At 36.3% G+C, this 13,136-nt stretch overlaps 1 protein-coding gene across 9 annotated transcripts in view; it reads left to right on the forward strand.

The window, feature by feature from the left end:
• Osbpl1a (oxysterol binding protein like 1A) overlaps positions 1 to 13,136 on the forward strand; it is a 175,836-nt gene that overhangs the window by 143,366 nt on the left and 19,334 nt on the right. For all 9 annotated transcript variants that reach the window (XM_090353318.1, XM_090353320.1, XM_090353319.1 and 6 more), the window contains one exon: positions 9,285 to 9,360. In XM_090353318.1, coding sequence (XP_090209444.1) covers positions 9,285 to 9,360 — 76 coding nt within the window. The remainder of the gene's footprint in view (positions 1 to 9,284; positions 9,361 to 13,136) is intronic.

The following is a 13,136-nucleotide window of genomic DNA, read 5'->3' on the forward strand; positions in this document are numbered from 1 at the left end:
TTCAGCCAGGTCATAATTTTTTCACAAACTTTCATGTTAATCACTCTCTGTAAGCTGGTCTTAGGCAGGAACTCAACATTTCAAGTCTCTAAACACTTGCTGAGGTAAATGTGAGGATTGTTCTTGATCTCTGAGAAGTCACTTGTACCTCTGAAAGTTCCTTTCAATATAAAATTTAAACTTAAGTAGTACTCTTTAAAAAGTAACTATTTCTACATTTTCAGGGACAATTATAGCAATTTCATTCATAATTCAAAATGGAAACAATCAAATATCCATCCTGTAGGTGAATATAGATAAGCACATTGTAGGTCTGAATTTAGAAAAAATATAGGGGGAAAACAGTTCTCTCTGCATGCTCAGAATGCTACTTTGAACTCTAATACAAACCAGTATTCTAACTTAAGAATGGCTCGCCAGATCGGAAGGTGGGAATAACCTCACCAGCAGAGTATTTATCACTTTCCTAGAAATCAACTAAAATTAGCCCAGAAATCAACTAAAATTACTCTAGTAGTAGTTAAAAGTTCAGTACATATGCTTACAACAGCCTGAGTGTAGCAGGTAAGTTGCATTCTAAATGATTCTTTATGTTTAACCAGGACAAGGAAGGGAGATAAAGAAGAATGGCAAATTTCTAAACTTCACATTTAATACTTTTCAAATGATTTGGAAGTAATAGCACCATTTCTCTAATAATGTGTGTAGTAAACTTTTCCATGCATACATTCATTTTGTCTTATTTGAAAAATAGATTTATGCACTATATTCCAAATTAACTATATAAAGATTATTTTTAAAGAAGCATTTTAAATGATTTGTGGCATAACAATAAAGTAAGACTCTAACTGTAATAATTTACTCTGAAAAGCTCATCTTCTATTTTGTGACTATAAATTTGCCTATGCTTTCTTAATTTGAAAGACTGTTTCAGTTGGGTACTTATTAAACATTAATAGGGCAATAGAAATTAAGATGTAAGTTGTGTTTATTAAGCTAGGAGTTTAAGCTAGTGTTTTTAGGAGAGAGGAAAATCCTGACAGAATGTGAAAAGTTGTGTAAGTATATATACACATATGTACAAACCATGATACATATTGACATGTATACATTTTTAGTGTGGAATCTGTTTCTCTGTAAACTTCTTAGATTTTTAATTCATTTCTTTGATCTTTAATCAGAAACAAGAATTATGGGTTTCTCTTTTACTTTTCTAAATACCTAAATGAGTATGCTGCTGCTTAAAATTATGATTTCTGTAGTGTATTTCGTATTACAAATAAGTGTTTACTTACATGCAAGGGAAAATTTGTGTGTTTTGCCTTGTCTCTGTCTCTCTCTTTGTGAAAATTTTTCTACAGTTAAGAAAATTATTTAGTCAGTATGTGTACATACACATATATAATCATATAACATGCCCATAGAGATGTGTGTTAGAACAAAATTTCCATGAAAAATACTTATACTTAGATATTCTGATCATTTTTGGAATGGTAATTATATTAACCATTAACTAAGTATACAGACCATAATGAATGAGACACAAAAGTTAAAAAATACTGCTGGGTGTGAAGTCTTATTGGACATTAATCATGGCCATATGAAATACTAATATTCTCCTTTTTCAAAGTAGAAACACTGACAGTAGATAAACAGTTACTAGTTCAAATTCATATAAACTTTTCAGTGGCAGTCAAAGCACAGAAAAATAGGAGCTAAGGCTCTGATTGAAAGAATCACAGTTGTACTGAGAGAGAAAAGGAGGTAGAAAAAGAATTCTCCATAGTCCTGCTCTGTCTTTCTGAAAAGGCTTTATACCAAGAATGCTGTAGTTGGTGAATCTCATCTTGGGTCTCAATACAGCAGAGAAGATTCTTCAGGTTAGTAATTTGTGTGCCTCTACATGTGTGACCACCCACCATATTCAGTAAGTATACACCAGTGCTCTGAGAAGTAAATCAGAGGATTCATGTGAGGGATTAACTCCAGGTTTGGAAGGGAGCAAGCACTCACTGAGCATTAGCCATTAGTATTCAAATACTTTATCCTGGTAGAACTTATTTAGAGTCAAGGAGATTTTGGTATCACAGCTTTTTGAAAGTGCTGTTTTTAAAAACTCATCTTTTCTTACCCTCTCTAAGGGAATCAGTGATCAATGGTATTTGTGAAATGAGACAGAAGCTAAATCCAAATAGAGACTTTGATTCTTGGAAGCATGGATTAAAGCAATGTTCAAGGAAGAGTTCTGGCTTGTAAGAAAGGCAACAGGAAAGGCACAAAGGGCCTGAGAGCTTGTGGTCACAGTGTACACAAACACACAAATTAGCTTTAATTAAAAAATTAAAACCTTGGTCTTAATGTAGGAGAATTCTAACTTCAAAATTCATCTTAAAGGTATTCTTTCTTCTTTTGTTTTGGGAGTCTGAAAAATTATTAATACTTTTCTTTAAAAATAAAAGCAAATTTTACCAACCAAAAAAAAAATTAAAACCTGTAAATGTTACAAAGGTTTTAACCCTATATGTGTGTATATATAAACAAATACCTTGTAAAGTGACACACACCAAAAAGTGAGGTAAATAAAAATAAGTAACTTAAATGTGAAAAAGTGCTATGATGCAATAGTTGTCAAGGAGAAGCTAAGTAAACCGGTGCTGTATCACTTTCTAGCAGTCTGACATTTCTATAGTGAAATATTTATAATGAAACTCTATTTTGGAATATTAAAATTAGAAAGCCCCTTTTGTGTGTATATGTGCATTCTATATTTGTAACTACCTGGAAACATGGAGAAGTATTGAAAAAGTGATTTTTCAACATAGTTTACTGAGTGGCAAGCAATAAAAACAAAATAGGAAAAAAACTACATTAAAAATAAAACTGAAGGGTTGAGAATAAAGCCCAGTGGTAGAGCACTTGCTTGGCATATGTGTAGCCCTAAATTTGGTCCTCAGCAACAACAAAACCCAGCATAAATTATATAGTGCTCACATAAAGTTACAAAGTATACTTGTACATTTGCCTAATGATAGTAGAAAAAAAGATAGGTATATCTTATATCTATCAGAAGAAGTATCATTGATAAATTATTTAGTGAAAAAATAATGTAGGCTGAGTACAGTGGCTCATATCTGTAATCCCATCTACTTGGAGGGACTGATTAAAGTTTGAAGCCAGCATCGGCAAAAAGTTACCAAGATCCAATATGAACAAACAAGTCAAGTGTGGCACTTCACAACTTTGGTTCCAGTCACTAGGAGACGTAGTAGATAGGAAAGTGGTTCAAGGCTGACCTGGGGTGGGGTGGTGAGGGGGAAGAATCCTACAGGACATATACTGAAAGCAAATACAATTGTGTGTATGACACAAGTGGTAGACTGCCTGCCTAAGAAACATAAGGAGTTCAAACCCCAGCACCATTAAAAACATTTTTTTAAAAAGTGGACTGTAGAGTAATTGTTCAGCAAGAACATTTATTTTTGTCCACCACTCTTGATACAGAGAAAGTGGAAATGAGCCTCCAGCTCTAATGTTGGCATTAGAAGGGAAAGTGGATAGCCACACTGAACTTTATCTGTAGGTTATTTCCTTTCTTATATAACAATGTATTTAATAGTTGGGAAAATAGTGTCATTACTTTGCTTGTTTAATTACATTTACTACCAGTTGGTATATATTTAGCATTATTCTTGTTGTATATGTTTTCATTTTGATATAGAACTTGAATTCCTTTAAAATATAAGAATGAAATTACCAAATTCTGTAAAATATAAGAGATTGAGTTTTCTTCGGGAAGTGGCCATCATTGCAGTGATTTTGTTTTTTCTTGTCCAATGGGACAATAAAGAAAGAGCTCATTATGTTTCAAGTATAGATGGTAGTGCTGGCACATGAATTTAGTTTGGTGAGTCATACTTTCAATTGAATCACAAGACTAAAACTAGACTGGGGGAAAAATGTTCACTACCATGTAGTTAGTGAACACTATTCACAAAGAAAGTACTGGAGCAATTGGTGGGCAGATGATACTAATGACTGTGAATACTTATTTACTTTTATTGTTGGGCTAATGTATAGAGGGGTTACAGTTACATCCTTCAGATAGTAGGTACATAATTTATCACACATTGATGCCCTTTCTCATGTTTTTGTCCCTATTTCCCTCCCGACTGTGAATGTTTTTATCCTAGTATGTTTGTACTTTATAAAAATAACAATGATTAAAAAGACTTCAGTGTAGGTCAGGAGCTGAAACCTCTTTTCCAGGAGATTCTAATTGCCCTGAGCATTGTTGTTGTCGTTGTTGTTATTTTAATAAAGATCATTCTAGCTGCCAATAGGTAAATGCAGCCTTGACTTGGCAGATTTGCCCTAGGCTCTGTGATAAGATATAGAAAGACCACACTATTGCTGATTTCTACCCACATTTCAAAATTACTCCTTCACCCCACTATAATGATACTTGAGTAAAATATGTACATGTCTTTACTCAAGATCTAGAAGAGTTTACATGTTCCTCCTGAGAATTAAGAGGCAAACCTGAATAGTAAAATAACACCTGGGGGCTGGGAGTTTGGCCTAGCTTGCCTAGCATGCACGAAGACCCAGGTTCGATTCCTCAATACCACATACATAGAAAAAAGCCAGAAGTGGTGCTGTGGCTCAGGGTAGAACACTAGCCTTGAGGAAAGCCCAAGGACAGTGCTCAGGCCCTGAGCTTAAGCCCAGGACTGGCAAAAAAATAATAATAAATAAAAATAACACCTGGTAACTAGGTCCAGTCAAAGTTTAGTTTTGCCTACCTGTGTTTTATCCATCCACTGTTTTCCAATGGACTTTGAGTGCAAGCAATGTTGTCTTCAATTTAGTGATACATGGAGTAGGAACAGGAGTATGGGATGTGGATGGGTGATCCTATACAATTACTGTGAATTTGCAAAATTTGTTCAGAGGAGACTTTCCTAGGGTTTCAGCTTCCATTGTATCACTTAAAACCTGAGTTGGAAAGGAGGGTAGGGATCTCCTAGTCTAGACCAGCTTTTCTCTTAAGTTGAATTTGAGTCCTGCATTAATTTGTTGCACTTCATACATTGATTTGGCTCCACTTGGGCTTTGCTTTCCACAGTGGGCAGAGAAATAATGGTGGGATAGCAAGTAGTCATTTCTGTCACAGAGATAAAACGACTGTGAGAATTCTCACTTAAAAAAATAAAAACCAGCTACTGTGTTGTTGTGTTGATAGTCATAATGTCATCTGTAGAGGCAAAAATAGAACCAGGCGTAGCACTGTCAGTCCCTGGTACAGGGTGTTTTCTTTCTGTGTGAAGGAAAAAGGAAGCATAGAACACAGGATAATGGCCCTCAGATCCACTCCAAAGGAAGAGAATCACTGATCTATGCTTTCAGCCCCAGGATTCTGCCTGGAATAACACTGCCTCCATCATTTTTCCTAGTAAAAAATGTAGGAAAATAATTTGAAGTTCAAATTAAATTTATTCTACTTATTACTCTTGTTCTACAGTGTTGCAGAAGATATAGATTTCTTGATTAGATTGTAAGCAATTTTTGTCTCAGTGACTTTGAACTCCTGTAATGGAGTCTTTTACTCCTCCACAGACTTTAGCCAGTATTCTCCACTTACGTCTACATATTGCTTTACAGTACTAGAATGTTGCTAAGATGACTGAGAAACTGAAGTTTAGTTGTATTTGTTTTGTGTGTGTGTGTGTGTGTGTGTGTGTGTGTGTGTGTGCGCGTGCGCGCGTGTGCGTGCTTGAATGCATCCTTTCACTCGGCTTTTATGTTCAAGACTGGTACTCTACCACTCAAACCATACCTACAACTTTTAGCTTTTTGATGGAGTTTCGCTGAATTTTTTTTTACCCACACTGGATTTGAATGTTTAAACTGGGGTAGAACTGCAAGCTTTAAATCTCAGTCTCCTGAGTACCTAAGATTACCACTGTGAACCACTAGTATCTGACCTATAAACTGAATATAAGTTGTCAAGTGAAGAAAAAAATATACTTCCACTGAGCACAGCTTTATTTTGCTATCACTAAATTTCACTTTAACTGTTGGAAATAGCAGACAGATTAAGATGTGCTATAACTGTAAAATATATAGTGAATTCTGAAGATAGTGTGAGAAAAGGTTAAATGATATTCTAGATACATGTTAAATGCTAATATTCTAAATATATTGGATTAAATGAAATACTACAATTAGCTTCATTTACTTTTCAATGTGATTGCTACATTTCTAGTGATAGTACAATGCTAGCAATATTCCTCTGGCAGGGCTCAACTTTGGCACTGTTAACATTCATGTTGAAAAACTCTTTGTTGTGGAGTCTGTATTGTTCTCCAAAAGATGTCCAGTAACATAGCTTCCTGGCTAGTCCACCCCACACAGGAATGTCTTTCCATGCCATGCCAGATTCAACCTCTGCCTGAAATCCTTCCAAGGGTGGACTCTGTTGGCCATTATTGAAATTACTTATAAGACACTATAGTGCATCAGCCACACAGCCAAACTAAACATCAGCTATCAGCAGTAGTACTTGTCCTTACTCTCTTGGGTATCACTGAGTAAACCAAATTCTTTATAAAAAGAGATAATGGCTGCTAAAAATGCTCATAAATTCCAAAGTTTATTCAACAAATACTAGATATGGTCCCTGCCAGCCAGGCTGTGGTAGCAAATAAAACATGAGTTCTCTTGGGAATCTAGCTGTGATTTGTGTATAGTCATATAAGTAAGCATATCACATGGTAATCTGTGCTATTAACAGAGGTAGACAGAAATGCATAGGGGGTGGGGCATGGGTACTGTTAAAAGGACATTGCTTCTCCTGTCACTCAAACCCCAACTTCTTAATATTATAGGACCTCTGTCATGTCTGCATATACCCAGACCTCTATTTTGATGTAATCTCCTACCTATTTCCTTCACATGGAAGTTTTCTAGGTGCTTTTGCCTGACTTTTCTCTGCTAAGTCCTCCTAAGTGGCAGTGTTAAGATTCTTCCTAGAAATGGCTTTTGGTGGATCTGAATCCGTTTGAGTTACTTTTGGTGCTGTCCTCCCATTTGGCAGTCTGCAGTGGCACTTGTTTTTCTGGCTGGTACATCAGGCTGTTGACTTAGAATCACGTCCATTAACCCTGAGGTCATTGAATGTTAAAACTACAACTTCTGCATGATACACATATCCCATATATAGAGTGCTCACTTATGGAGTGGAGTACAATGTAGTCTGAGGGTTTATGTTAACTCTACATGTCCTACACAAGAAAACTTGTGCTTTATAATAGCCACTTTCAAAATCTCTTTCATCTCTGCTTTCTGGTTATGTTTAAAATAGACATAGATTATCTGGCCTTATAAGTGAGTAATTACTGCATTTTCATAAGATAGCACAAAAATTATGTGCGTAAAAATGAGCACTAGACAAAGATAGGATTCTTGGTGACACAGTGTAAAAGTTCCTAAAGTAATTACAAAGCAGGTGGTGTCTAATTTTTTGCCTTCAAGAAATGTCTCCAAGATACTTATTGTTTTTTCTAGCCCTGTCTCCTTGTTTTTAATCAGAATTGTTTAGAAAATGCCTATATACTTCATGTAAACATTTGTTGGAAATTGCAGCCCTCATTCAGATTCTGTGAAGCTCATTTTGGCTTTATAAATTCTGAGTTATGCTACATTTCTGAGTTTTGTTTCTGATTATACTTTTATTGTGTAATTTGACCTGCACATGGACTATATATTTTAGCCATCTTTGCAGATCTTCAAAAATATAACTGCATATCATCTTTCAGCATTTTGTGATACTGCATTTCATATGTTTATAGTTTTTTTAAAAAACATAGCTAGGAAATGGAAATTTTAGCCTACCCTTTCCTCCCACCTGTTTTTTCTCCCTCCCTTCCTCCTTCCCACTCTCTCAAACTGTATTATACATGGACACAGTAGATTGTGACAGAGATTCATATTGTGGCATCTATTGTTCATGTAACAAAGATCAATAGTGTTTTGAGAATGGGGATTTAAATACCATCTGTGGCCACTTATCCAGCAGATTGGTTAGATAACAAATCTGCCAAAAGAGCAGTGTTCCTGACAATGCAGGATTTCATCATGGAGGAATTAAAAATATTTCTTTCAAAACTTCAAAATTCATTAACCCTTATAATTGAAATTAAGTTTAATGTAGTAGTTCTTTAGAAGATAAGTGTTTTTATTTTAATATTTTAGTTATGTGGGTTATTTCAGAAAGCAACCAGAGTACTGGCATCCCTTGCTGTAACCTCAGATAACTGTGAAGAGTGAATTACTATTATCACAGTGCTTTAGAAAGTTGCCTGGTTGTTCTGCTTCTGTGGGAACAGCTTGGCTTCCTGCCCACCCAGCCTGTCATTAGAATGCTGGACTCTTGCCTGTGGCTCACGCCTCTGTAATCCTAGCTATTCAGGAGGCTGAGGTCTGAAGATCACAGTTCAAAGCCAGCCCAGGCATTAAAATCTGTGAAACTCATTTCCTATTAACCAACAGAAAACCAGAAGTGGTGCTGTGGCTCAAAAGGTAGAGTGCTTTCCTTGAGCTGAAGAGCCCAGGCCTATAGTTCAAGTCCCATGACCAACAATAACACAAAACTATGCTGGACTCTGATGAACTGCTTATCCCTCTACCACTGACAGCTATCACTGTGCTGGTTGTTTCTTGGCCTCTTAAAAAGGCTTTGAAGATGCTTTTCCTGTGGAGATTTTATCTGTAAAGGGTTTTTGATTATATTTATTCTTCCTCAAGTTTCCTTGATATCCATCTTCTTGAGGAAGTACTGATACATCATAAAGAACCTATATTTTACTATGGCTTGGTCAGTTTGTCTGAATTTTCCTGTTTAATTCACAAAAACATTTCAGCTCTGTGATAACATTTGCTTCTAGCATTTGGCAGCCAGAGTATAATGATTTGATAGATACCAGCATTTGGCAGATGTGTTTTGAATCAGAAAACATACCTCCATGATAGGACCTAGGTTAAGGCCTGGGAAAGATTAGGGGACTTGAGATCACCTCAGTCAGAACTGAAGGCAGAGGGCCTATTGATTTGCTCTGAAAATTTTCAGGGGCCAGAGTATCAGTCAACAAGTGCTGACCACCTCTGTTTTGCCTTGTCTGTTTAATGCACATTTTAAAGTGTATTCATACATGTGTCTGTACTTGCATATTAATGACAAGTTTCCCTTTCCAGTATCAGTAATTGTTTTTCTTTCCTTTTTTCAGAACAAGTTTGCCCTCTCCTATGTTTTCCAGAAATGACTTCAGTATCTGGAGCATCCTCAGGAAATGTATTGGAATGGTAAATTAATTGTCTTATGTGGAATCAAGCAGATTTGTGTCTTAATTGCACACCCGTTGGAAGTGAATCTTCAACAATTTGCATGAATGTGATGCAGGGAGGACCTATCATATAGCTAGCTCTCTGGATTCCCTTTAAGGTAGTGGTCAATACTTCGGCCTAGTGTCAGGCTTAAATGCTGAGTGCAATTTCTGACCATCAAGAATGATGAAAACTTGCAATACAAGTCCTAAGGTACCAAGAAATCTATCTGAACATTGCCTTGCTAATTGGTGAGATTTAGAGTGCAGCATAGGAACTTGCCCGTCACTGAGTAAAGTTGCCTACTGGATATCTCCTTTCTGTTTGAACTTCAGCACATTCATAATGTCTCTGTTCTGTGTTAGTGTAATGTCACCCAGTACTTCCTAAGTGTCGTTTCCAAGGAACTAGTTCTTTAGAAACACTCAGTAAACAAATACATTGAGTCTGATATAGAAAGCATTACAACTCAATGTCATAGAGTAATGTATTGCTTAGCCTCAGCTCTGCCTCTTTCTCACTGTGGTGCCCTTGCCAGGTGTTGTGCCTCCCTGAATAGCATGATCTCCATGTAAGAGTTGGATAATAATTTATATCTTAGAGATGAACTGAGAGACAATTTTCATAAATTAGATAACATCCTAGATATCTTAACATAATACTACCATTATTAACCACAATGAGTGTCAGAAAATGGGCTCAAATCTACTTTAACTACACTAGGATTCATGGCAAACTAAATGTATATAAACAATTGTATACCTAAATAAGTTGATAGTTAATGCAGTCTCTTATTATTCAGTTTTTACTAAGGCTTAATAGTAAAGTTTGTGTATTTGCCCATCCTGGAACCCTAGACACTGTCCTTAGACATATTTTGCTCAAGGCTAGCACTCTGCCACTTGAGCCACAGCACCACTTCAGTCTTTTTCTGTGTATGTGGTACTGAGGAATTAAACCCAGGCTTCATGCATGCTAGGCAAACACTCTACCACCAGGCCACACTTAATGGCCTGTAATAGTAAAGTTTATTATATATTTTATCAGTTCCCTTGAAACTGAAATTTATAAGACAAAAATTACATTCTTTCAAGTGTTTTTCAGCCTTCTAGAAATATGTTTGCCATTGTGATGCAGCCTGAAGTTAAGTATATGTATGTATGTCTAAAAAGATTCAAATAGGATATACATCCATTCTGAAGTGGTATTTCCTGTTACGTTAAAGTAATGCTATTTTCATACCTTTAATTATTTCATAACTTGCTAATGAGCCCAGGTGCATTTTTGAAAATCATTGTTCTAAATTCCTATAGAATTCATAACATTTGTCTAAGTCTATGGGCAAAGGAGATACCATTCTGGAAAATACAGTTTTCTGTATGAGTCTTATCCAAGTCTGTATTTTGCTGTCTGTTCGCATTAGGTATTAGCTTTATTAGTGGTGTCATGAATTTGTTCTTCAGGTGACTCAGAGTCTATCTAGCTCATATCTTGAACAAGCATTCTACCTTTGTTGAAACTAACCATTTATGTGTGTATGCATGTGTGTGTGTGTGTGTGTGCATGCGTGCACATGTGTACACTTGAGCGTATGCACTAGTTCTAGGACTTGAACTCAGAGTTTGGGTGCTGCCCTCTAGCTTTTTTGCACAAAGCTATGTATGATATACCACTTAAGTCACAGTTCCACTTCTGCTTTTTTATTGGTCAAAAAGAAGAGTCTAATGGAATTTAAAGCTCTGGCTGGCTTTGAACTGTGATCCTCAGATTTGAGCTTCCAGAGTAGATAGGATTATAGATGTAAACTATCAATACCTAGCTTTAATCACTTTTAAAAGTTAAGAATCAATGTTACCTTGGATTACACCTATCATTCTTGAAAGATATTTATTTTTACTGGAGTAGACACATTTGCTTTTTACTTGCTTCTTACATGCTTCTCTTGGACTGCCCACAGCTATATGTCTGTATTGATAATTTTATGTGACCTCAAAAGTAATGTTACAAATATCTCAAATTGTCCTTGGCAGAAAAAAATTCCCCACCACTGCTAGTTTGTGTTGGATTTTTAGATACAGAACTACTTATACAAATAAGCACTTACAGCAAATCATATATAAAGGAAATAGAAACAGCTGTGGAGTTGAAAGGGTGGAATGTTTTGAAACCTCTATCTAGAGAACTTACTGATCAAAAGTGTGGAGTGGGAGCTTCAGGGGAAAGAGCTATCTGCTGCGGTTGTAAAGTTCTAAAAGAAAATTTATTAGTGTGGGCTAAAAGGAAATCACTCAGCATTTGGAAGTATTGTTCTTTGGGTACTGTCTTATGATAAGATTCCCTCTTTAGGTAGCAGAAACAACCAAGATGCTTAACTTAAAGGAAAGTGATTTATTTTCAAATTCTCAATTTCATGTTTATGATTCTACTAAAATCAGTAATCAGGATATTTTCTTTTAGTGTTTTCTACAGGAGTAAGTCTCAGTTACAGAAACAAAGGACAAACTATTCAGCTATTGGCTATTTCTATTGGCATTGTTTTATTTTCTAGATTTGGTAATAAGACAGAAGTAGCAGAAGAAATGTGATTTCTTTTTAATTCATTATGTTTGCACTGTGCCTGTTAGAAAGGAGTGTGCCATGTCAGAGTGGAGGTAAGAGGATCCCTCAGGTGCATTCTCATCATTCAGCATCGAATTGGAACTCAGTCCCAGCTGTTTCTAAAACAGTGCCCATGGTTTATTGTATTCTCTCGTAATGTAGTGTCCTTCAAGATATGTGACATTTAGAGCCTAGGCACTGTCCCTTAGCTTTCTCCCTAAAGGTTAGCAATCACTTGAGTGACACACTCATTTTTTACTTCTTTTGGGGTAGGGGGTTAGCTGGTTGATTAGAGATAATGGTTAGATTAGAGATAATGGTTAGAACCCAATCTTCAGATCTCAACCTCCTTAATAGTTAGGATTACAGATGGGAGTTGCCAATACCCTACAATATATGACATTTTTTGGAGTCATTGTTGTGCAGATTGAACTCAGGAACTAGGTACTGTCCCTGAGCTCTTCTGTGAAAGGCTACTGCCCTACCCCTTTGAGCCACAGCTCCTCTTCTGGCCTTCTGATAGTTATTTGGAGGTAAGAGTCTCACAGACTTTCCTGTCCAGGCTGGTTTTGAATAGGGATCTTCAGATCTCAGCCTCCTGAGTAGCTGGGCTTATAGGCATGAGCCACTAGCACCCAGCTAATATATGACTTTTAAAACTCAAAGTAGGTGCTTATCTTATAGGTATAGTCCGGATCTGATTTTATCTTCATCAGGGAGGAAACTCTCTATTCAGATATTCGATGCCTTGGACCCCTCCTGCCTGTGACCCTTTCTCTAGACATGCTCCTCCAGTCAGACTCTGTCTCCTCCTCTTCCACAACACATTTTGCTTTGCTTGCTTCCAAAAGACATACGGAGTGTTAGATTTCCAGACTAGTGATATCCCTTCTTTTCTTCTCTAATCTGTTTTGGACTAGGTCATGTTACCCAAATGCTTCACAGAACAAATACTTTATATAATTGAAACTCAATCCTAAATATCTGTGTGATTAAAGCTTTTAGTAAATTCACAGTCTCTTAGAACTAATACTAAGATTGCTTTATTGTTTGAAGCTTTGTTCCTCATTTCTGCTCCCTTCTTTTTTCCCAATTTTCTTCCTTCTCCACATACTTTGTTATAAGCCTTTTTTCAGCAGGAGTCCATTCAGAGATTG

The sequence above is a fragment of the Megascapheus bottae genome, chromosome 19 (assembly GCF_031878675.1).
Source record: "Megascapheus bottae isolate mThoBot1 chromosome 19, mThoBot2.hap1, whole genome shotgun sequence".
In the NCBI taxonomy this organism is placed as follows: Eukaryota; Metazoa; Chordata; class Mammalia; order Rodentia; family Geomyidae; genus Megascapheus; species Megascapheus bottae.